General features: G+C 37.2%; 1 protein-coding gene across 3 annotated transcripts in view; it reads right to left on the bottom strand.

Moving 5' to 3' along the window:
* Ttc27 (tetratricopeptide repeat domain 27) overlaps positions 1-27055 on the bottom strand; it is a 168012-nt gene that overhangs the window by 31323 nt on the left and 109634 nt on the right. For all 3 annotated transcript variants that reach the window (XM_046441613.1, XM_058578456.1, XM_058578455.1), the window contains 3 exons: positions 8965-9063; positions 4432-4484; positions 544-709 (listed from right to left, as the gene is read on the bottom strand). In XM_046441613.1, coding sequence (XP_046297569.1) covers positions 544-709; positions 4432-4484; positions 8965-9063 — 318 coding nt within the window. The remainder of the gene's footprint in view (positions 1-543; positions 710-4431; positions 4485-8964; positions 9064-27055) is intronic.

Genomic DNA, 27055 nt, shown 5'->3' with positions numbered 1-27055 from the left:
TACATTATCCACAACTGCATTTTTCCTGAAAGGTCTTTTTATTTAATTCTATTAGATAACAAACACAGTGGCCAAATCTCCCATCCTTTCTGTAAGGGTAACTTCATTACACCAAAAAATTGTACGTTGCAAAGAAAGGCTTATCTATCAGTTCTATACTGTTTATACCTCTGAAAGTATGCAGTAAATGCTTATGAAATGATTAAACAACTGAGTATAGGATTTACTCCAGCTCTACAAATCACAGTATACATTGAGTTGCTCAAAGTAGCAAATAATATAAAGAGCATTCTATTGGGTTTCTGCAAACTGACAGTATATATATAAACCACATGTCAGATTATCATAACTGAGTCGCAGTAATATTCAGTTTATGAGTGCACAGATACTTATTTAAAATAAGAATTCTGAATGAAGAAAAAAATAATTCTATTTATTACATGTATTCAACAAACACATACAGTATCCAATGGAACAATTTATATCATGTAATCAAGATTAATATAAAACACCAACTGAAACAACACAATATGAATATCCTACCTGAACATCTTTATATTTGTCTCGTAAGTCCAAAAGCCGGTGATAAGCTTTAATGGCTTCTGAAAATTCCCCAACATCAGTGCTGGTGAGGATGTAGTTTTCCCAGATTTGCCAGTGTTCATAGTTACACTTGAGGGCTTCTTGTAATGTTCTAAAAGCTTTTACTCTATTGAAAGTAAAATTTTAAAGAGAACAAAAGAACTTTTTATTAAAATCAATCATAAGATAAGTATTTAGAATGTTAATGTGAACTGTTAGACCTTCAAGTTTCATGTTAATAAACAGAGAGCCCAATCTACCTCAAACTTCCCTATGAAATTCAACGACAGGCCCTTTGGTCTATATATAGCATACCTACAGAGTTACTCCTTCCCTAATCTATTTATTAGTAATAAGGATATTATATTATAACTGGATGTCAGCCTCAAATGTCATCCAGGAAAAGGCCCACTCAAGTTCCAGACTTAGAGTGGTCAAGCAAGCACAACTGCAAACCTGCAAGACAAATAGTAGGAAGCAAAGCAGTAGGGAAGACAGCAGAGGTAAGGAAGTCAAAAAACCCAAAAAGTTCCTCACATTCTACATGAATCTATAAACCAAAATTTCCCAACCAATGCTGGGGGAGGGGAAATCTACACTAGGAAAGACAACCAACAAAATTAACCAGAGGACACAAATTTGCTAAAGATAAAATTAATTTTAAAAAATAATCAAATTTTTAAACAAGTTTGTTCAGAATACTGAAAGAAATATTTAAAGGGAACAGGAGATTGTGAAACAGGTACAAATGAAACAAGACAAGAAAAAAAAACTGAAAACTTTACAATTAAAAGAAACTTTAAAGCAAAAAAACAAAACTCATCAGGTAACCAAAATTAGACTGCATACTGTCAAAAGAAAACTGGTCAACTACAAGATAATAATGAGGATTTCACAAAAAAATCAGATTAAAAAATGAAAGAACTATGAACAGAGGAAAGAATGAGGTAAGGTTCAAATATACATCTGATAGATATTCCAGAGGAAGTGAATGCAGAAATTATATGAAGCTATATATCCAAAAATAATAGCTAAGCATTTTCCAAAACTGAACAAAGACCTAAATTCTATGATCAAAAGTATATTTTGCATACTAAACATTACAAATAAAAATAAATCAACACGTATATATTTTGTGAAATAGTAGAACATAAAGATAAAAGTAACAAAGGAAAAACAACCAAATATTAGCAAATATGTCTATAGTTACAAGACAAAAAAATAGAATATTTCCTTTAAAGTGCTGAATGAAAATAACTGCCAGCCTAAAATTTTATAGCCAACTCAACTTGCCACTCAAAAGTAAATGCACAAATATTTTTAGATATATAAAGATTAACCACTTACTGACCCTAACTAAAAGAACTATAAAAGGTTCCCCTCCTGTAAAAACAAAAGGAAATTAAGAAAAAATAGAAACACTTCTTCAAAATCAAATATAAATTGTTTCTAAGAGTTTTTTCTTTCATTTTTTTCCTTCTCTATTCCACCCCTACCACCATCAAATATATAATAGTAATTGCCTTCAATAGTAGTGGATTAGGACTCTTTAGTTCTCTCATTTACAGAGAGTAGATATAAAATTACCCTATTGGAAAGAAATCAATAAGCAGCAATCCACAATTATTGAGATTATCCTTTTTCCTCTATGTCTTTGCCTACTCTAATCATAAGCTACTGGCCTCAACATTTTTTAAATGAATTATTTTTTTCTTCCTGGAAAGCATACCTTCTTTTTAAGGAACTTTACATCAGGATTCACTTATTAAATCCATTACAATATTGAAACTGCATTACGAGAAGTTATATACAAAATATGAAACTTTCCCAAGGTACTGATACAGGAAACTAGACAAAAAAGTGCAAAAAACACGAGTGAAGAATCCTGTGATAAAAATGTAGTTTCTAGCATATGTTTAGAATATGTTAAACTTTAGAATATGTTTGTTTTGAGAGGAGCAGTAATAATTTACTTCTGGGGCTGGGGTTATGGCTCAGTGCCAGAGAACTTGCTTAGCATGTGTGAGGCACTGGGTTTGATTCTCAGCACCATATAAAAATAAATAAAGGTATTGTGTACATCTACACCTAAAAATATTTTTAAAAATAAAAATATAATTTACCTCTGAAGTAACAACTTCACAAAACAAAACCTAGCCATGGCTGGAGCTATGGAAACAGTAAAGGAAAGAAAACAGTAAAGAAGCAAGAATAAAGAAATTATTTACCTCTGACCTTGCAACCCAGTTTTCACACAAAAACTTATTAAAGGAGTAATAGAAAGGCAAGAATTATAAAGAAGTTGAAAAGCAATTTACAGGACCTATCTCTACAGAATTCCTAAGATTATTGGGCTGGAACACAAGGTAAAAATATCAAGACCCTGACTAGATACAAAATTATCTGGGTTACTAGAAAAACTAATTGAGATCACTTTACAACTATGACAGGGATTTCCCCATCCGATGTTTTAGACCAAAAAGGGGTCTCTAGTGGGTTTCACAATCAGTTGTAATCAAGAACATAATATTATTTTCTGAAGAGAATGGTAAAACAAATAGTGCTTTATGTAGATTATCATACAAGAGTAGAGGAAGCATTTCATGATCTCAGTAATATGGTTTAATGGTATCTTCAGAACTATCTTGTGATTCCACAAAGAAAAATTAAGTTTTAAAATAATGCCAAATAAAAATGTAAATATATTCATCCTTAAATTAACTTATTAAAACTCTGGCAACAACAATTCTTATCCCTTTTCTTCCTTCTGCTTTTTGTAGTCAGTCAATAAGCCCAGTTGGCTGTCCCCTTTATAAACTGTTTGGCATCTGCCCTTTCTTTTTCCACTCTAGTTATCTCATGCTTGGATTGTTACAACAGCTGTTTTCTAACTGGCTTCCCAACCTCCAGTTTCCTCTCTAGTCTGTGTCACAAACTTCCCCCAGATAAATCTTCCTAAAATGCTTTCTTCATGAAATTACCCCCACCAAAATCTCTTACTTCCCCATTACATGTGGGATAGTCTCAAACTTGTGAGTCAAACAATCAGAATGCACACCAATTTGACCCAAACCTACCTTTCTGACCTATCTTTCACTGCAGGTCCCGCATTACTCTATAGCTGGACTATCTCCTAAAATAATCCATTCATTTCTGTCATCTACATTTGGTCACATTATTTCCTTGCCTAAAAAGCTATCCTATGTGCCCTGTATCCATCTTTCAAATTTAGCTTGAGTTCAATATAAGCATTTCTGACCCAGGATCACATACCTTCTCTTTTCTGAGATTCTCAAAGGACTAAATAAGTGTCTAAAACAAAACAAATGTTCTACAAATATCATCTATTATTATTATGGCCCTCTTTGGATTCTCATCTGATATTTACCAAATATAGCTTACACTGCTAATCACTTTTTAAAATAACGTGGGATATTTTATTTTTCAAACTTACATTTCCTGAAGACACTAGTTCATTCAGATGTATTTATGTATTTCAACAAATGTCTAGTATAAAGCAAGCAATTAATAAAAAAAACTTTTTTTAACTATCAATTAAGTCAACCAACTAAAGGCATGCTTGCTTTCATTATGTAATGAAATTTAGGATGTAAGACCTCAGAATTAGAAAGATTTCAGATGCTATTTCTTATTTTATTCCATGTTAAATGTTTTTAATAAGCAAACTATACATTTAGAATTCAAAGGTGTCTATTAACTGATTCTAACTAATATATGAGGGTGGAAAGGAAAAAGATAAATTGTAAGACATGGTGATTCTTATGGTGATTGGAGAAAATCTCACTTATTTTGGAAGCAAAGTTCTTCAAATTTATCTGATATACTTACTTTTGCTTTAATCGGATGTAGGAGGTTGATAAATTGTTCCAAGCCTCAGCATTCTGAAATGATAGAGAATAATAGAGAACTATAGACTATTTTCACTTGGTAAAACAATTGCTGGAACAAAACACATAACACATTTTCCTAGTCAGATATGTGCTATTAAAAATCAATAAGATGGTTAAAAGTAAAAGTATAAAATGAAATCAAACTTTAATAATGTATAAACAGTCAAAAAATAATAAACCAATGATGTAACTATTATAGCACTGATGTATAATTTAAGATTTTATTTTCAAATGTATATTTACAAAATAGAAAATTTATAACATAATTTGTATAACATACAAATTTATTACAAATCCAAGGTAATGCAGAATATTGGTTTTTTTGGGTACCCGGGATTGAACTCAGGGACACTCAACCACTGAGCCACATCCCCAGTCCTATTTTGTATTTTATTTAGGGACTCATCACTAAATAAATACAAAAAAAAGAAAAACCAAACAGAAAAATACCCCAGGGATCCATCAGAATGAGGCATATAGTAAATTGTATATACTTGTATAATGCAATACCATACAGCAATTTAAAAATGAAATGCTATTACAACTAACAACATAAGGCAAAACCCAGAAATAAACGTCAAGTGAAAGTAATAAAAAAAAAAAGTCCACTATCTATAACTGTAATGTTATGGTTTAGATGTGAGGTGTCCTCCAAAGGCTCACATGTGAGACAATGTAAGAAGGCTCAGAGGAGAAATGATTGGGTTGTGAGAGTCTTAACCCAATAATTGAATTAATCCCCTGATAGGGATTGACTGAGTGGTAATTGAAGTGGTAGGGTGTGGCTAGAGAGGTGGGAATTGAGGTGTGGCTTTGGGGTGTATATTTGTATCTAGCAATCTCGATCTGCTTCCTGATCACCACGTGACCTGCTTCCCTCTGCCACACACTCCACCATGATGTTTGTTTAGCCTCACCTCAAGCCCCAAGGAATGGAGCTAGCCTTCTATGGATTAAGACCTCTGAAACCATGAGCCCTAAATAAACCTTTCTTCCTCTACAGTTGTTCTAGTCGAGTCCTTTAGTCATAGCAGCGAAATAGCTAACTGAAGCACTCTATTTATATGAAAATATAGAATAGGCATCTATCTATATCTTGGAATGCAGAAAAAAATTAAGAATAAATTAGTGATTGCTAAGGGACACAGGGGTTAGAGTTCACAGTGAGGGAGGGGCAACAGAGCGCAAGGGAACTTTTTGCAATGACTAGAAGGTTCTTCATCTCAAAAGGGGCCATAAATTACAAAACAACAATCTGAATCTCTTAGAACCAACCAAATGTTCACTTAGGATTTGTCATGCAGTCTTCAAATTATATTGCACTTACATCAGACACAGTAGTATGTACACACTTGTAATCCTAGCACTCAGAAGACTGAGGCAGGAGGATCCCTTGATTCTAGGAGTTCAAAACCAGCCTAGCCAACACAGTGAGACTTCATATTAAAAAAAAGAAAGAAAGAAAAAGAAAAAGAAAGAAAGAAAACTATATTGCTCTTCAAGAATGAAATGAAAAAAAAAATAGGTGGCACTGGGATTCCATTACAAATATTTAGATAATTTGGTCTACATTTGAGATGAAAGCTAGATTCCAAAAATCAAGAGTCTATTAAGTAAATGCCTATTAGTAATGTGGTCTTCATCCTTTTCCTTAAACACAAACTACTTTATAATCTAAACACTTATGATGACTGGCTAACTGCAATAATTTCCATGCACATCCAAAAGACCAAAAGTGATAATTAAAAAGCTGGAGTGTAAATTCTCTCTAACACCTTAAACAAAGATCTACCATCATAAACTTTACTTTTTGTTCATAATTTTCACAGAAAGTAATTTTTGTGAAATATGATATTAACACTCTAAACTTAGAAATGAAATGATAAAGACTAGAGCTGGGGGTATAGCTCAGTCACAGAATGCTTGCCTAGCACATATGAGGCCCTACGTTCAGAGAAAGAAAAAAAGAAGGAAGAGGGGGAGTAAGGGAAAAAAGGAAGAGTAAGGAAAAAGGGAAGGGGAAGGGAGTGAAGAAAGAAAGAAGGCTGGTTGGTTGGTTGGTTGGTTGGCTGCGTGGTGACGCACACCTGTAATCCCAGTGGCTCGCGAGGCTGAGGCAGGAAGATCGCAAGTTCAAAGCCAGCCTTGGCAAAAGAGAGCTGCTAAGCAACTCAGTGACACCCTGTCTCTAAATAAAACACAAAATAGGATGTGCCTCAGTGGTTGAGTGTCCCTGAGTTCAATTCCTGCCACCCATCCCACCAAAATACATATGTTTCTACAGAAAAATTAATTTAGTTTTAGATTTAAAACTAAAATTGTGAAAACAATTCCATTTACAATACCATAAAAAGAATAAATATTTAGGAATACTTTAACAAAAGAAATGTAAAATTTATACTCTGAAAACTATAAAATATTGAAAGGAATTAAAGAAAAGCTAAGTAAATAGAAAGACATTCCATATTCGTGGGTGAAAGACTTAGTATTATTAAGATGGCAATATTCCCTGTCCTAGTCTTCAGATTCAATACAATCCTTATCAACATCCCAGCTGCATTTTTTTGTATAAATTGACAAAAATTCTATATGAAAATTTAAGGAGCAATGAATAGTCAAAACAATCTTGAAAAAGAAAAAGTTGGAATATTCACACTTACCACTTTCAAAACTTACTACAAAGTTTCAAATAATTTATGATTATCAAATAATTTATGATCCATAATTAAATCCTTATATTTATAGTCAGTTGATTTTTTTGACCAGAGTGACAAGACCATTCAATGGGAAAAGATAGTCTTTTTAACAAATGATTCTGGGACAACTGAATATCCACATGTAAAAGAATGAAATTGGACTCCTTTTCTTACACCATACACACAAGATTAATTTAAAAGGGTCTCTAGATCTAAATGTAATGGCTAGTACTATAAAAGAAAAAGTAGGAGTAAATCTTTATGACCTTGAATTTGGCGATGGATTCCTCAAGACATGAGAACAAAAGTATGAGAAACAAACAAAAATGTTAGATACTGTCAAAACTTAAAAACTTTTGTGCTCCAAAGAATACTAGCAAGAGAGTGAAAATACAACTTGAAGAATAGGAGAAGATACTTCTAAGTCATAAAGAACTTAAAATTAACATATATAAAGAACTCATAATTCTATAGTAAAAAGACAATTTAACAGGGCTGAGGATACAGCTCAGTTGGTACAGTGCTTGCCTCACATATACAAGGCCCTGGGTTCAATCCCCAATACCATACACACACACACACACACACACACACACACACACAAAGACAACTAACTGAATTTTTTAAATGGGCAAATGATGATGATGTGAACAGACATTTCTCCAGAGATGATACATGAATGGCCAATTATTACATAGAAAGATGTTCAAAATAATTAGCCCTCAAAGAAATGCAAATTGAAACTATGAGATACCACCCCAAGAATGGCTATAGTCAAAACACGCAGATAATACACAAATGCTGGCAAGATGTTGAAAACTTGGAACCCTCATTCATTGTTGGTGAAAATATAAAATGCTACTTTGTAAAACAGTCTGGCAGTTCCTCAAAAGTTTGAATATAGAGTTATCATATGACCCAGCAACTCTACCATTAGGTATATACGCAAAAGAAATGGAAACATGTGTCACCAGAAACTTGTAAATGAATGTTAATCATAGTAGTAGTCATCATAACAGCCAAATTGTAGAAACAAATCAACTGATAAATGGATAAATGGGATACATCTACATCATAGAATATTACTTGTCAATAAAAAGGAATGAAGTACTAATACATGCTGCAACATGGATGAAGCTTAAAAACATTAATGTAAGTGAACAATGCCCATCATAGAAGCTCGAATATTGTATGACTTCATTTACATGAAATGTCTGAAATAGGCAAATCTATAGAAAGAATGTACATCAGTGGTTGCCTAGAGCTAGAGAGGGACAGGAAGAGTTTAGAGAGAAATGGGGAATGACTGCTGATGGGTACCAAGGTTTCTTTTAAGGGCAATAAAAATGTTGCAAAATTCACAATTCTGAACGTACTGAAAATCTGCTCAATTATACATAAATTATCAATTCTATAAAGCTGTTAAATAGAAAAATACTCCCCAATAAAAGAACCTACTAGTAATGCAATTAACATAGGCAGCATATGTTAGCAAATGATAAAACAGACATGACATTTGGCTGGACTCAGCAATGCACATTTTTAACTAAAATTTGTTTTATAAAACTATTTTCAAAATGAAACCACAGTTTTTATGAGAAAAAATCTTATTTCCAGACTTATAAATCCTATATCTTGAGGTGTGACCTTCTATGAAATGTATACTTTTTTCCACCACAAAAGAAATTACTGTTGTGAATCATACAGTACAATTCAGATAACTTAAGAGAATATTAAGGAGCTGAAATAAAGAAAAGATAGGGGAACAAACTTACATCAGGTTCTAGGGTCACACAACGCTGGAATGCCTTTGCTGAGCCTCCATAGTCTTCCAATGCCAAATAGGCACAGCCTAGAGAAAACCACACCCCGAGCTGCAAAGACCAAAAGACATAGTCATTCAAGTGCACAGAGACATATTTACAGGATGTAATCTGAAAATTATTAAAGATACTAATTCAACATTTTACCATAAAGAATGCAGAGCTATATAATAAACATTTAATTTACATTTAGTTTAAATTTAAGTAGTAATGAAGATGGATTTTTCTATATAATTTGCAAAGCTAATATAACATGAAAGCATGTATAACGTCATTGCACATCTTTTGCTGAGAAAGATCAAACCTGATGCTAACAAAGTTCTTTAGATGCAATGGAGAGCTTTGTTTACAGGCCTTTATATTAGGAGCCTGATATTATAAATTTAGGATTAATCAAACATTTTTCCTGAGCATCTTCTATGTAAAAGGAGTATACAACTTTTTCTTTAAAATGGCAAATTTGCAACTGATAGATACATCACAAACATAAAAAGACAAATTTCTGCTTTCACCTTCAATTACTTCACAACTCATGCAGTTTAACAAAAGCCAAACTAGCCTAAAGTCTATCTGTGTAAGCATGCCTGATTTGTGTGTTTGTTGCTATGGATAGAAACTAAGGCTTCACACATGCTAGGCAAACCCTCTACTACTGAGCTGCACGGTCAGACCCTGAAAATAATTTGGGCAACACTGGCTCAGAATCTGGATTATCAAAGTCATGCAAAATGGAACACTGAGCTTGGGAAAACAGGTAAAATAGCTATTGGAACTACAAAAAAAAATTCTTTCCAGCACAGAGTTTCCTTAAAATTCAATAGCCCCTATCAAGAAGGAGATAACACTGATAAAAATTCAATCCTATTAGTCAGAAAAGCAGCCATTACCAGTTAAGTTTGTTTTCCTTTCAGATACAGACTGTATGGCAGCAGCAGATGGAAGTCTACCTTCTTACCACCAGCACAGAGGCAGTGGCACTTTAGTGGGAAAGGAAATGAGGTGCTCCATTATCTATCCCCAGCCTTCCTCAGAGGCAGAAGAGGAGGCTGCCTCCATTTCCCCCCCTCACTTAGCCATTCCCACAAAACTTATTCCATATGGCCAGCTGAGGCCTGAAAGTTCTTTAAGCAGATAAAGATTTTTAGCTGATAATTAGAGATAAGGCTTAGAAAGCAAACATCCTTGGGCAATTTAACTCTCGCAATGAATTCACAAGAGGCTATAAATAATTACTATATAGAGAACAGATTTTGTTAGAGGCATAGGTAATGCCTGAAAAGAGGGAAGATGTGTGTCTGATGGGAGTTGAGAGAAACAGAGGGACTAGGTTGAAACTAGAATTACAAGTTCACTTTTCTGAATTATGGGACTTCCAGCAACTTAAAAATGAGCTCACTACTTTGCTTTCTTCTGGTTATTTATAGAACCAAATGAAAAGAGCTTCAGTGCCTAACCACTCTCACTGAACATGATATATTCTGATAGGACCTAAAGTCTGATATTAACTTAAAAACCAAAATAAAAAACAAGTCCTCTAACTTCCAATGTGTTTAAAAAGTTTCAAAACCTGTTGGTTATATTTTATCAATTCTAAGGTATACTTTTTTTTTCAACATCTCTGAAACAGAGATGCAAGTCATCAGAGTTTTATTGGCAGTTTTCTTCCCCCCTAAATGAAGCAGCACTTAACGGGGTGCCCCTTATAATGGATGGCCTCTTAGAAACAATGAATTATGGTAGTTAGCTTACTAGGAATCAGTGCTGTCTCCTTCTGGTACTAGATTAAGAACAGTGAGAACTGCCCTGAGGTTCTCTAAATGCCTGTGCTTTGTTTGTTTTCTACATTGCCAAATGACAAATCATCTCTTCCATGAGTTGTTACAGTAACGAGCCAGTGTAAAAATCAAGATTTAAGTAAAGAACTTTTTAACTTTTCAGTTCACCTGAAAAGATTTACGAAAATTGCAAATATCCCAAATTAGCAATCTCCATATAGCTCTAAAATATACTGGTGGTAAGATTTATTCTTTACTTTTTGGGTTTAAAAATTAGTTAATGTTTTGTAAAAATTAGTTAATGTTTTGTAAGTATCTTAAAATCAAAACAAATGTACTAAAAAGCAGACATAAGTATTTTCATGGTCCTCTTTCACTCTTGGTTATTTCTGCAGTGGTCTTAATAATTTGCATTGAAGGACATCCTAGAATCAGTTAACTATTAATTAGATTTCATCTACTGACAGCATATAATTATGATGGGCAATGACCTCTGTATACACCTTATTCTTTGAAATTGTACAAGGCCCTTTTTCTTTTTGTTAAAACTCTAGGATCTTCTTGCTTATGGCTGACACACTGAAGCATTCATATCTTGCTTCTCAATTGAGATCCTTAGAATTTGGGGAAAAGGAGAATATATGGTGCCTCTTTAGCCTTTTTCTTTTTTTCATCTTAAACTATTACTTAAATTATTATTATCAATAGTGACTGTCTTCTGGACTGAAGAAGGTCATATTCTTAAGAAAAGAATAATATAAAAAAAATATTAAATTAAAAAAAAATCAAAAGAAGCCTTTCAAACCCTCACACAAGTCCTCAAAATGGAGTTGAGTTATTGAGTACCAAAATCTCTTAACTAGCCCAGAGCTATCATATAGAAATAGAATGCTAGCCCACATTACATTTTCTATTAGCAACATTTTAAAAAGTAAAAAGAAATATGAAATTTATTTTAATATTATCTAACTCTACATATACAAAATAAGATGATTACTTCAATGTGTTATTAATGTACAAAATTACTGAGATATTTTATATTCATCTTTTTATACCAAGTCTTTGAAATCTCATGTGTGTCTGACATAGCATGTCTCAGTTTTGATGAGACATATTTCAAGCAGCTGGTGGCTGCTACATTGGGGGCAGCACAGGTCTATGCTACTTCTCTGAAATAAGCTCATAGCCCCTAGAATGCATCCTGTGAGCTCTCACTGTTCATATACTATAGTTACTCTCGTTTCTTTGTATACAGTAGCAACCAGAATAATTAGCACTTAATAAGCATCTACCATGTGTGCCAAGCACTGACACCATGAGCTTTCCATATATTGCCTCATGTGTTCCTCACAAAAACTCTGTAAGGTAGTTAATATCATCCTCATTTAAGCGATATCAAAGGAATGGAGATTTCAACCCCATCAGGTGACCCAAAGCCAGCATCTTCTCCACTTGGCTACATCTCACTAACCACACCATTCTGACCATATACAAGCCATGACTCATGGCAATACCACCTTTGTCATGGATATAGAAAGAAATGGAGCAGTAAACATGTGCTGGGCACACCCAAGACAGCAAAGCTTTAAAAAACAGAGGCATCCTTCTTCCCCCAAAGGCTCTCTCCATTGGCTACAAAGGTGGACAAAGAAGTAGCAAAGGAAGAAACCACCATAGTTAATTGGAGGGAAAAGATGAAAGGTAATCTTTTATCAAAGGAACTGGACAAGAATGGAACAAGACAATCATTTGACAGAAAGACTCTTAGTGAGATATCTGCAGAGCTTATTTCCAGGGCAAATCTAGAAGGCAAGCCGACTACAGGTAGCAATGACTTGTAGAAACAGCCTCCTGGGTTTATCTCTGAGGAAGCCAACACAGAAACACAAGGAGCCACAAGTTTATTCTGAATGTAATGATATCTATACTTAAAAATGACTTAAAATTAGTTCTAAAATCACTAATAAAGAAACATGCTGTTGAAATATGGTCCCTGAATCTTCCTCTCAAAGCCACCTAGAGAGTAAAAGAGGGGAAAGACAGACAACAGAGATTAAGAGATTTTGAGAAACTGTATGACTTTGGCCATATCACTTAACTGGAGTCTCAGTCCCCCAAGTGTTAAGTGAGTGGGGGTGGTCTAGGCTAAAATTCCAAGGCTCTTCTGACTTCCCATATTATGAAAACTCAGAGGTGAAAAGGTTCAAGGTACATTTGTGCCATCTAGTGGCAAAATAAGCATACTGACAATATGAACAGATTAAGATGAGAATCTGTTTGAAGAGCTAGAAGGGAATCCATTCAATTCAGGTTTGAAGAACTAGAAGGGAATCTTTCAATTAGAGGCCAAGATGAAAATAAGGCCTACAGTGGAAATAAATTTGCTGGAAGCCACCCAAGAATTCCTGATTCCTGGTGTGCAATATGTATGATGAAAAGAGTGACTACCGTACTTATTAAAACTCAATATTTAGAAGAGAAATTAAATAGCAGGTTACTGTGAAGGCTAATAAAGACTAAGCACCACCACTAGATAATGAGCACAGATTACTTTTACAATTAAAAAGTTATTTTTATTAGAATATTAAAGCATATCTGTAATAGGTACCACTCTCTGGTACACACATCACAAATTTCTTTCTTAAACGATAAGCTTCATACCTTTTACTAAGTTCCCTTACAGAGTCAACCATTTTGAATTTTTCTGTCACAAATACTAAGGGTCAACAGAATGGAATCCTAAAGCCATGCTATGCTCTCCATTCTTTCTTGTCTCATTCCCATGATGCAAATGCAGATGAGCTGTCAATGTGTTTTAATTAAACAGGGATGACACAAGTCAAATCTGAGAGTGACTGATATCAATGCTATTTGGTAGTAGCTTTTCCTAAAGTGATACTTGATTTTCGTAATTTTTAAAATGTGTACTGCCAACTCCTTTTTTTTTTTTTTTGGTTGCTGATGGACCTTTATTTATTTACATGTGGTGCTGAGTATCACTCATGCTAGGCAAGTGCTCTACCACTGAGCCAACCTCAGCCCACATCACTGCCAACTCTTATAACCAAATTTCTTTTACTAAATTCTACTCCCTGAAAAAGCACAAGTCTTGTCAGTTTCTCGGTCTTGCTAAAGAAATAATTTCCTTTTAGTGTTTTTCTTTAAACTAAAGGATCAACTACATTTTATAAATACTTTTTCTTTAACTATAAGTTATTATTTAATGCCCTTCTCTTATTCTCCTCTAGATTTGGTTACCACTGGTTCTTATATTTGCCCATTCTTTCCAGAACATTCATAATGTGTTTACATCTCCTCTCTATGTAAGACTCTCCTGTTACATCTCTCTTCCTATTAGGCTATACATAATGGGGCAACAATGATTTTCTACTACCATTACTACAGAGCAATAGGTAAGAAAGAAAAGTGCCTTTGTTGCAACATGTATTACTGAGAACTTACTATGGGCTAGTGTTAGGGTTTGAATATGAGCTCTTGTGTTAATGATGGAATGTTAGGAGGTGAAATGACTGGATCTTGATAGCCACACCCTAATCAGTTTGAATGGACTGGCTGGGTGGTAACTGTAGACAGGTAGGGTGTGGCTGGAGGAGGTGGGTAACTGGGAGTGTGCTCTGAAAAAGTTCTTCCCTGTGGCCCCTTCCCCTTTCTCCATTTCCTGACTATCAAGAGCAGAGTAGTTTTTCTCTGCCATATCCTTCCAACATGATAATCTGCTCACCTCAGATCCAGAGCAATGGCGTCAGCCTACCATAGACTTAATCTCTGAAACTGTAAGCCAAAATAAACCTTTCCTCCTCCAAGTTTTTCTTGCCAGGTATTTCAGTCACAGCCACAAAAGGTCACTAACATAGCCAGACATATGCTTGTTTTAGTCAGCTTTTTTTTTTTTTTTTTTTTTTGTCACTGCAACCAAAAGATCTGACAAGAACAATTTTAGAGGAGGAAAGATTTACGTGTGCCTCATGGTTTCAGAGATCTCAGCCCACAGACAGCCAGCTCCACTGCTCTAGGCCTGAGGTGAGGCAGAACACTGTGGCAGAGGAAAGCAGCTCAGGACCCGGTCATCAGGAAGCAAAGCCTCAAAGGCACACCCCCAGTGACCTACCTCCTCCAGCCACACCCTACCTGCCTACAGTTAGCACCTAGCTAATCCATTCAAGTGGATTAACACTGAGTGGGTTAAGGCTCTCATAATCCAATAATGTCACCTCCAAACATTCTTGTATTGCTCACAGATAAGCTTTTGGGGGACACCTCATATCTAACCTATGACAATGCTAGATTCTTTACATGCACGGTCTCTACTTTTTCCAGCAGTAAATTGACAGGGAAAGTAATTCCTATATTACAAAAGCTCAGAAAGACAAAGAGATTTGCCTACCTTATGCTCATTGGGGTTCCTAGAATTCAGAACCAGGTCTAAGGCAGCGAAGCTTTTCCCTCCCCATCATACTTTAGGTGCAGCTACAGCCCAGATGTTATCACAGTGCTTGAATTTCTTGGCAGTTATGCAAGTTAGACCTCTGGAGTTTCATTTTTCATTGCTTACCAATATGAGAAAGAAGAAACAAAAAGGAAAGAAATGCTTTTTTCTGGACATATTATTCACATATGTTCATCGTGTCTTCTCCACTGGAATGTGAGACCCAACATCCTTGAGTCTTCCCACCACAAATAATACAAATGCACAACAGAAACTAACTCCATTTTGAATAAAAATATTGAAAGAGAATGTTTACTCCAGGATGAATACAATCATGGAGGACTGTATCATAGAAATATGGTTTTCTGTGTATCAGCAGGCTGGGAAGGATGGCCTTGCTTCAATTGTAATTCCCTGGACTCAAGAAGACTTACTCATTATCATGTGCTAGATAGTTCCAAACCATCGATCTTACATCTCCACTTTGCTTCTGATGAGAGCCCTGATGGCTCTTCATTAAAGAAAAAAGTTCAAACCTGATAGTACAGTATTCTGGGCTCTCCAACTTGGCCTCAACAAAACAGATTACTTACTAACATCATATCTTCAAGACATAAAACAGTAAAGAGGCTGAGAGAAAAGCTCTGAGAGAAAAGAACTAGAACACCCAAGTTGAAATCTCACCTTTAGCTCCCACCCCCCATATGCTGCAGGATTTGGGACAAATTTCTTAGATCTGTATTTCCTCATCTGTGAAATGAGAATAAAAACAATAAATATCTCAATGGTTGTGCAGAGCATTAAAAATATATGCAAAATGCTTACAGAGCAGTGCTTGGAACTCAGCAAATACTCAACATCAGCAGCTATTATTGTTATAACTGAATAAAATGAGAACAGTCAAATCCTTTAGTTACCAAGAAAGTATGCTCTCTATGTGGTTGACATTTATATCTGCTAGTCTCCTTTCCTGGAACGCATTTTCCCATTTTCCCCCCTCCTATCCAATCCTAACCATTCTTCCTGGTCCACATCAATACTCACTTTTCCCATCACACTTTTCCAATCATTCACATCCTCTTTCATCACTAGGCACCTAAAGCATGTTGCTTATTTACTCTGACCCTTGGTCATCCACATTATTCATATCTCCTTTCTCCATTTAACTCATAAAAATCACAGGACAGTAAAAGTTCATGTCTTAACATAATTTTTTGTGTGTTCCTCAATACTTTAAAATAACTTATAACAACTTCTAACATACTAGCTTAGAATACAGATGCTTAATAAACACAAATACAGGGCTGGGACTGTGGCTCAGTGGCAGAGCACTTGCCTCGCATGTGTGAGGCACTGGGTTTGTCCTCAGCACCAGATAGATAGATAGATAGATAGATAGATAGATAAAGTTTTGTGTCCATCTACAACTAAAAATAATATTTTTAAAAAAACAAACACAGATACATATTATAATATTAAGGGTCTCCTCTGCCTTCCAGTCTCATTTGAAAGTCCTTGTTTTGGAGCGAAGACCTTCATCCCTTCTCTTCATTCCATTCTGTACTAGAATAATGTTCCAGAGTTTTCTTCCCCTTTCTCTTTATAACATTCAATCTCTCCACTGGATGCATTCTCTTCTTTATCCACTGAAGTCTTCCATTTCTGTCTTCTCCAAATAAAGGTTTCTGGTATCTTGACAAGCTCTCCTTGATTCTCTGGCCTCTCTGAGTTCAACACTCTATATTTGGCTCCCATCTCTTGGCATGCTCCTAATGTTCCCAAGTCAGGTCTATAGTCTATATCTGTTTCCTAACCTACCGTTCACTTGTTACTCTCCAGAATCTGTTTTTGAAGGTCACCAGTAAGCTCAAATCCAATAATCTCTTCTTGGCCCTCTCTGGACTTCATTGCTACATATAACATCACTCACAGACACATGTTCTTCCTTTAGTTTCCACAAACCCCTTCCTTGACCAAGACTCTGTTGTATTTTGCTGGATTCATATTTCACTGGTAACATTTTTTTTTTTAACCTTCCTCCCACTCATGGAGATGTTCAAAGTTCAGGACACTGCCTACTGTTTTCTTCCAACACAGTTTTCTATGAGGAACTTGTTCACTTTCAGGGCTTCAACTCACTTCCACAGAAAGCCCCATCTGCATGCTCCATGCTCACCTCACCGTGGAGCATCATTCCATGGAGCTTTGATCTCCAATGGGCTACCAGCCATCTCTGCTTAGACACAACACCATCTCCTCATATTCACCAGTCAAAATCACATCATCTTCCCTCAAAAGATTTTCCCCTCCCTCCTAAATTCCCCACAGGTATCCACAGAGATATTTTGTTGCTGGACACGTAGCTCAGTGATAGAATATGCCCTTTAGCATGCACAAGGCCTTCAGTTTGATCCCTAGCACTAGACACACATAGCACAAAAAAGACATTTTCCTTTTTAATTAGACATCCTTTCTGATTCCAAGGTCTCTATCAATCCTGCCAGCCCATTGCCAAACCCAGAAATTTCTTCTTTAAAAAAGACTTCAATCAGTTCTATCTTTTTCATACTCACTGCTAAAGTAACCAAGTCTCCCTTATGACATTCACTCCTTGAACTTCCTATAATACCACTCTGGTGATATCACTCTTTTATTCAAAACTACAATAAACTCCCACATCCAAAGAGTTAGATAACCCTGAAGCAGGGCATTTAAGGCCCTCTTCAAACTAGTTTTATCCATATCATTTCTCAACATAAACTCACTGCTGTCTGCTGATAGGCTAATACAGCCTAATTCAGTGCTACACTCATGTCTGGTACACAACAGGCACTGGACAATGCTTTCTTTTTTTTTTTTTTTTTTTAATTTAATTTTATTTTTTTTTATTGTTGGTTGTTCAAAACATTACATAGTTCTTGATATATCATCTTTCACACTTTGCTTCAAGTGAGTTATGAACTCCCATTTTTAGCCCATATACAGATTGCAGAATCACATCAATTACACATCCATTGATTTACATATTGCCATACTTGTGACTGTCATGTTCTGCTACCTTTCCTATCCTCTACTATCCCCCCTCCCCTCCCCTCCCCACCCTTCTTCTCTCTCTACCCCCCCTATTGACCTTCGTTTCTCCCCCTTGTATTATTTTTCCCTTTCCCCTCATTTCCTCTTGTATGTTCTTTTGTATAACCCTGAGGGTCTCCTTCCATTTCCATGCAATTTCCCTTTTCTCTCCCTTTCCCTCCCACCTCTCATCTCTGTTTAATGTTAATCTTCTTCTCATGCTCTTCGTCCCTACTCTGTTCTTAGTTACTCTCCTTATATCAAAGGAGACATTTGGCATTTGCTTTTTAGGGATTGGCTAGCTTCACTTAGCATAATCTGCTCTAGTGCCATCCATTTCCCTGCAAATTCTATGATTTTGTCATTTTTTAATGCAGAGTAATACTCCATTGTGTATAAATGCCACATTTTTTTAATCCATTCGTCTATTGAAGGGCATCTGGGTTGGTTCCAAAGTCTTGCTATTGTGAATTGTGCTGCTATGAACATCGATGTAGCAGTGTCCCTGTAGCATGCTCTTTTTAGGTCTTTAGGGAATAGACCAAGAAGGGGAATAGCTGGGTCAAATGGTGTTTCCATTCCCAGCTTTCCAAGAAATCTCCATACTGCTTTCCAAATTGGCTGCACCAATTTGCAGTCCCACCAGCAATGTACAAGTGTACCCTTTTCCCCACATCCTCGCCAGCACTTGTTGTTGTTTGACTTCATGATGGCTGCCAATCTTACTGGAGTGAGATGGTATCTTAGGGTGGTTTTGATTTGCATTTCTCTGACTGCTAGAGATGGTGAGCATTTTTTCATGTACTTGTTGATTGATTGTATGTCCTCCTCTGAGAAGTGTCTGTTCAGGTCCTTGGCCCATTTGTTGATTGGGTTGTTAGTTATCTTATTGTCTAATTTTTGGAGTTCTTTGTATACTCTGGATATTAGGGCTCTGTCTGAAGTGTGAGGAGTAAAGATTTGTTCCCAGGATGTAGGCTCTCTATTTACCTCTCTTATTGTTTCTTTAGCTGAGAAAAAACTTTTTAGTTTGAGTAAGTCCCATTTGTTGATTCTAGTTATTAACTTTTGTGCTATGGGTGTCCTATTGAGGAATTTGGAGCCCGACCCCACCGACTGTAGATCCTAGCCAACTTTTTCTTCTATCAGACGGCGTGTCTCTGATTTGATATCAAGCTCCTTGATCCATTTTGAATTAACTTTTGTGCATGGCGAGAGAAAGGGATTCAGTTTCATTTTGTTGCATATGGATTTCCAGTTTTCCCAGCACCATTTGTTGAAGATGCTATCCTTCCTCCATTGCATGCTTTTAGCACCTTTATCAAATATAAGATAGTTGTAGTTTTGTGGATTGGTTTCTGTGTCCTCTATTCTGTACCATTGGTCCACCCGCCTGTTTTGGTACCAGTACCATGCTGTTTTTGTTACTACTGCTCTGTAGTATAGTTTGAAGTCTGGTATCGCTATACCGCCTGATTCACACTTCCTGCTTAGCATTGTTTTTGCTATTCTAGGTCTTTTATTTTTCCATATGAATTTCATGATTGCTTTCTCTATTTCTACAAGAAATGCCTTTGGGATTTTGATTGGCATTGCATTAAACCTATAGAGAACTTTTGGTAATATCGCCATTTTGATGATGTTAGTTCTGCCTATCCATGAACAGGGTATATTTTTCCATCTTCTAAGATCTTCTTCTATTTCTCTCTTTAGGGTTCTGTAGTTTTCATTGTATAAGTCTTTCACCTCTTTTGTTAGGTTGATTCCCAAGTATTTTATTTTTTTTGAAGATATTGTGAATGGAGTGGTTGTCCTCATTTCCATTTCAGAGGATTTGTCGCTGATATACAGGAATGCCTTTGATTTATGCGTGTTGATTTTATATCCTGCCACTTTGCTGAATTCATTTATTAGCTCTAATAGTTTCTTTGTAGAGCCTTTTGGGTCTGCTAGGTATAGAATCATATCATCTGCAAATAGTGATAATTTAAGTTCTTCTTTTCCTATTTTTATGCCTTTAATTTCTTTCGTCTGTCTAATTGCTGTGGCCAGTGTTTCGAGAACTATGTTGAACAGAAGTGGTGAGAGAGGGCATCCCTGTCTTGTTCCAGATTTTAGAGGGAATGCCTTCAATTTTTCTCCATTCAGAATGATGCTAGCCTGAGGCTTAGCATAGATTGCTTTTACAATATTGAGGTATGTTCCTGTTATCCCTAGTTTTTCTAGAGTTTTGAACATAAAGGGATGCTGTACTTTGTCGAATGCTTTTTCCGCATCTATCGAGATGATCATATGGTTCTTATTTTTAAGTCTATTGATGTGGTGAATAACATTTATTGATTTCCGTATATTGAACCAGCCTTGCATCCCAGGGATGAATCCTACTTGATCATGGTGCACAATTTTTTTGATATGTTTTTGTATCCGATTCGCCAGAATTTTATTGAGGATTTTTGCATCTAGGTTCATTAGAGATATTGGTCTGAAGTTTTCTTTCTTTGAAGTGTCTTTGTCTGGTTTAGGTATCAGGGTGATGTTGGCCTCGTAGAATGAATTTGGAAGTTCTCCCTCTTTTTCTATTTCCTGAAGTAGCTTGAAAAGTATTGGTATTAGTTCCTCTTTAAAGGTTTTGTAAAATTCTGCTGTATACCCATCCGGTCCTGGGCTTTTCTTAGTTGGTAGTCTTTTGATGGTTTCTTCTATTTCCTCAATTGATATTGGTCTGTTTAGGTTGTCTATATCCTCCTGACTCAATCTGGGCAGATCATATGACTTCAGAAATTTATCGATGCCTTCACTATCTTCTAATTTATTGGAGTATAAGGATTCAAAATAATTTTTGATTATCTTCTGTATTTCTGAAGTGTCTGTTGTGATATTGCCTTTTTCATCCCGTATGCTAGTAATTTGAGTTCTCTCTCTTCTTCTCTTCGCTAGCATCGCTAAGGGTCTGTCGATTTTGTTTATTTTTTCAAAGAACCAACTTTTAGTTTTGTCAATTTTTTCAATTGTTTCTTTTGTTTCGATTTCATTAATTTCAGCTCTGATTTTAATTATTTCTTGCCTTCTACTTCTTTTGCTGTTGTTTTGCTCTTCTTTTTCTAGGATTTTGAGATGAAGCATGAGATCATTTATTTGTTGGTTTTTTCTTTTTTTAAGGAATGAACTCCAAGCAATGAATTTTCCTCTTAGAACTGCTTTCAATGTGTCCCACAGATTCCGATATGTTGTGTCTGTGTTTTCATTAATCTCTAAGAATTTTTTAATTTCCTCCTTGATGTCTTCTATAACCCATTGATCATTCAGTAACCTATTGTTCATTCTCCAAGTGATGTATGCTTTTTCCTTCCTTCTTTTATCGTTGATTTTCAGTTTCATTCCATTATGGTCAGATAAGATGCATGGTATTATCTCTACTCCTTTATATTGTCTAAGCGTTGCCCTGTGACATAATATATGATCTATTTTTGAGAAGGATCCATGTGCTGCTGAGAAAAAAGTGTAACTGCTTGATGTTGGGTGGTATATTCTATATATGTCAATTAAGTCTAGGTTATTAATAGTGTTATTGAGTTCTATAGTTTCCTTATTCAACTTTTGTTTGGAAGATCTGTCCAGTGGCGAGAGAGGTGTGTTGAAGTCTCCCATGATTATTGTATGGTGGTCTATTAGACTCTTGAACTTGAGAAGAGTTTGTTTGATGAACATAGCTGCGCCATTGTTTGGGGCATATATATTTATGATTGTTATGTCTTGTTGGTGTATGGTTCCCTTAAGCAGTATGTAGTGTCCCTCTTTATCCCTTTTGATTAACTTTGGCTTGAAATCTATTTTATTTGATATGAGTATGGACACTCCTGCTTGTTTCCGAAGTCCATATGAGTGATATGATTTTTCCCAACCTTTCACCTTCAGCCTATGTATGTCTTTTCCTATCAAATGCGTCTCCTGTAGGCAGCATATTGTTGGGTCTTGTTTTGAGATCCATTCTACTAGCCTGTGTCTCTTAATTGGTGAGTTTAAGCCATTAACATTTAGGGTTATTATTGAGATATGGGTTGTTGTTCCAGCCATATTTGTTTATTTATGTTACTAAACATGGTTTGTTTTCCTCTTTGATTATTCCCCCCCCTTTACTGTCCTACCTCCCACTGTTGGTTTTCATTGTTATTTTCCATTTCCTCTTCCTGTAATGTTTTGCTGAGGATGTTTTGAAGAGATGGTTTTCTAGCTGCATATTCTTTTAACTTTTGTTTGTCGTGGGAGGTTTTAATTTCATCTTCCATCCTGAAGCTTAATTTCGCTGGATACACAATTCTTGGTTGGAACCCATTTTCTTTCAGTGTTTGAAATATGTTATTCCAGGATCTTCTAGCTTTCAGAGTCTGTGTTGAAAGATCAGCTGTTATCCTGATTGGCTTGCCCCTAAATGTAATCTGCTTCCTTTCTCTTGTAGCTTTTAAAATTCTCTCCTTATTCTGTATGTTGGGCATCTTCATTATAATGTGTCTAGGTGTGGATCTCTTATAATTTTGCACATTCGGCGTCCTGTAGGCTTCTAGAATTTGGGATTCTGTCTCATTCTTCAAGTCTGGGAAGTTTTCTCGTATTATTTCATTAAATAAATTGCTCATTCCTTTGGTATGGAGTTCTATACCTTCCTGTATCCCAATGACTCTTAAGTTTGGTCTCTTAATGTTATCCCATATTTCTTGGATGTTCTGCTCATGGTTTCTTAACAGTCTTGCTGAGCTGTCTATGTTCTTTTCAAGTTGAAATACTTTGTCTTCATTGTCTGATGTTCTATCTTCTAAGTGTTCTACTCTGCTGGTAGTACTCTCAATTGAGTTTTTAAGTTGGTTTATTGCTTCCTGCATTTCTAGGATTTCTGTTTGTTTGTTTTTTATAACCTCTATCTCCCTGTATAGTTGATCCTTTGCTTCCTGGATTTGTTTGTGTAATTCCTTGTCGAAGTGATCTTTCATTGTCTGATTTTGCTGTCTAATTTCTTCCTTGATACTCCAGATCATCTGAAGCATATATATCCTGAATTCTTTATCTGACATTCCATCTGCTGCAGCTGTTACCTCTTCTAAAGTTGAGCTGACCTGCATTGCTTGTAGTCCTTTCTTTCCTTGTCTTTTCATACTGCTTGCGTTTCTTTCTTCTTGGTGAAACTGTTGTGTTTTTGAAATTTTCCCCCCCCCTATATATTTATGTTGCTCTTGTATAGTTGAAAATTCTCCCTTGCAGGTGTGGGCAGGGGCTCTGCTCTGCCCCTCCTCCAATTGGTGTGAGGTGTCTACCACGCCCGCGGACCCCTGGGCCTGATCCGCTGTTCTGTCGCAGGTCTGCCTACCTTGCAGGTGGGGGCGAAGGCTCTGCCCTGCCCCTCCTACCACGCCCGGGGACCGCTAGGCCTGATCTGCAGGTTGGTCGCAGGTCTGCCCACCTTGTGGGCAAGGGTGTCAGTTCCGCTCCGCCCCCACTCCAATTGGGGTCACTTGACCACCACACAGGCGAGCCGCTGGGCCTGATCTGGGCGCGGGCTAAGGCTCTGCTCTGCCCCTGCTCCAGTTGGGGTGAAGTGTGTACCACGCTGGCAGGCCGCTGGGCCTGATCCACAGGTCTGTCGCAGGTCTGCTTACCTTGCCAGCGCGGGCGGTGGCTCTGCCCTGCCCCTCTTACCACGCCTGCAGACCGCTGGGCCTGATCTGCAGGTTGGTCGCAGGTCTTCCTACCTTGCGGGCGTGGGCGGCGGCCCCTCTCCTCGCCTCTGGCTCGACGACAAAGCGAGAGAGACTCGGGTATCTGTGACTCACCCTCCCTACCAGGGGACCAACTGTTTCCGTCGCCGCTGGCACCGATGAAGTTTTCTCCTCGGCCGCTCTCCGATGACATCAGATCTCTGCCATGCTGGCATCCCCTGTTCTATGGCTGAATCCCATTTTCTTCTCTTCCAATAGGCGGAGCTGTGCCCTCTGAGCTGAGCTTCTGCCCTCTATGTGCTGACAGAAATCCCTGTACGGTGGCTCCTGGGAGTCTCTCAATCCTGTTAGTCCAGAGCCCTTTCACTTATCCGGCCCCTCCCCCTGTTCCTCCTCCCAGCCAGCCAGCCAGGTCCTGTTCACCAGAGGCGGTTCCCCAAGGATCTGATTACACTTGCAGCCCCACCGCGTGTCCTATATCCCGAACGATGAACACCCTCTCTGTCATTCAATTAAGCCCCAGTGCTGTGGTGGGGTGATCTGGGAACCAACAGTTAAATTTTTCAGGACCCCTTTGGTGGGCACGCCCCCAGAAACTGGCGGCTAAGATCTTGGGTGTCGCCGCTGGTGTTAAGGGGAGGTGGGGATCTGGAGTCCCCTCTGCTTCCCTACAGACACGCCCCCGGTGGTTTCCTGGCTGCTTGTATCTGGAGGGGGTGGGAGTCACACACCTGCTAATGTGGATTCCGCTGGGAAGGAATTCTGTCGGCGGAACTCCGGTGATGTCACCACTCTGCTATGGCAGGCCCCAGGCTCCTTGCCAGAGTGTCCGAAGGGAGGGGTGGGACTGGTCTGTCTCTGGTTGGTTTCAGCTCCCGGTTTGCTATTTCATGAAGGCTTGGCGAGAGACCTCTTCCTAGAGTCCCTACACCGCTCCTGCTGCGCTGCGCCTCGGAGGCTATCCGCCCTGACGCGGGCCGCGTGCAGGCAGCCGACAGTCGCCGAGTCGCGCGGGCAGCGGCTGGCGGGTCTGGACCTCTGCGCTGCGTGGCGGAGATTCACTCGTCTAGCGTAGACTGTCACCTCCAAAAATCCTTCCAATTCCCGGCCGGTCTCTCTTTAGTGGAATTTTGCTAGGAGTTTCTCAGCAGGCCATATCTAAGCGTATCCATGCGTCTCTCTGACCCCTTTGTTGAGGAGGTACTGAAAGCGCTGCCTCCCCTCTCGCCGCCATGTTGGATCCCCTGGACAATGCTTTCATATGATGTACTGTTCGAACTGCAACATTTTTGAAGGTGAATTGGAACACTAAAACACAATTTAAATTAGATGATTTTTTAAACACTTATTTATTGACCAACCAATTGTTGGCCCACAAAATATCAAAGCACTTATAAGATCAGTTCAATCAAAAAACATTTTCAAAAATAAAATTACTTGCTGAATAGTAAAAAATATATTAAATTAAAATTTCACCTTATTTTTTGTAATTTGTATCCTTATTACCATCATAAAACAGTTTTATCTTCAATGTTCAACTTTTTTTAACTGAGTGTATAATGGTATTCAGAGTAATGTCATATGCTTCCCCTATGACAGAATGAATTTCTGAAAGTTATTTAGAATCCATTTAGTTAGACAAATTAAACCATTATAAGAAATAAATTAATGGATCTTCTATTTGAAGCATCTGATGTTACTAATACAAAGCTGGCAAATTCAACTATTTACAAAGTACTTTTGCCAAGAGATTCTAGTCAATTAACAGCTATGCTCTCATATTTCATACATACAAGAAAAACCTGATATTGCCTAATTTTCTAAACTAATTTCACTCATTTTCATTTTTACTACATAAAAAGTCAAACATCAAAGAATGACCTGAAAATTCACCTCCTACAACTGTCATCTTTGGAGACAGCCTTCTTAAAAAACAAACAAACAAAAATCACACAAACATTCGACATAGGGGCTGGGGATGTGGCTCAAGCGGTAGCGCGCTCGCCTGGCATGCGTGCGGCCCGGGTTCGATCCTCAGCACCACATACAAAACAAAGATGTTGTATCCGCCGATAACTAAAAAATAAATATTAAAAAAATTAAAAAAAAAAAAAAAAAACATTCGACATAAATGTTACTGTTTCTTTAACAGATGGATGTTTTGGTTTTCGTGTGTCAGTGATATTGCCACGGATCCTTAGGTGGAGAGTAAATGTCAACTATACCGTGTGAAATTACACATTCATTCATTAACCTTTTAAAAATTAATTATTTATTTTAATTAGGTATATATGATAGCAGAATGCATTTTGATTTGTTGTTCACAATTGCAGCACAACTTTACATTTCTATGGTTGTACACGATGTATCGTCACACCATATGTGCAGTCATACACATACCTAGGGTAATGATGTCCATCTCATTCCACCATCATTCCTGCCTCCATGCACCCTCCCTCCCGTCCCTCCCCTTTGCCCAAAGTTCCTCCATTTTTCCCATGCCTCCCTCCTCCCTGTTATGGATCAGCATCCACTTATCAGAGAGAACATTCAGCCTTTGGTTTTGGGGGATTGGCTTACTTCACTTAGCATGATATTTTCTCCAACTCCATCCATTAACCTGCAAAAATTGAGTTTTTTCCCCTTGGTACTGGGGACTGAACCCAGGGCCTCATGCATGCTAGGCAATTACCCTACTACTGAGCCACACCTCCATCCTTTTTATTTTATTATGTGATAAGGTCTCACTAAGTTACCCAGGCTAGCCTTGAACTTGTGACCCTCTTGCTTCAGCCCCCTGAGTAATTGGGATTACAGATGTGTTCCACCACTCCTGAGTTTCTAATTATTCTAAAATTGTAGATTTTTTGTTTGATTGTTTTATTGCTAGCAAAAAGGTTTGTTATAAACTATAAAAATTTACCAAACAAGGGGCTGAGGTTGTGGCTCAGTGGTACAAGTGCTCACCTAGCGCAGGTGAGACACTGGGTTCAATCCTCAGTACCACATAAAAATAAATAAATAAAAATAAAGGCACTGTG

The sequence above is a fragment of the Marmota monax genome, unplaced genomic scaffold, assembly GCF_021218885.2.
Source record: "Marmota monax isolate L192 unplaced genomic scaffold, Marmota_monax_Labrador192_F-V1.1 WCK01_AAM20220418_F8-fsc00010, whole genome shotgun sequence".
In the NCBI taxonomy this organism is placed as follows: domain Eukaryota; kingdom Metazoa; phylum Chordata; class Mammalia; order Rodentia; family Sciuridae; genus Marmota; species Marmota monax.
Note: the sequence above shows the minus strand (reverse complement) of the source record. Positions and strands in the feature narration are given on the sequence as shown.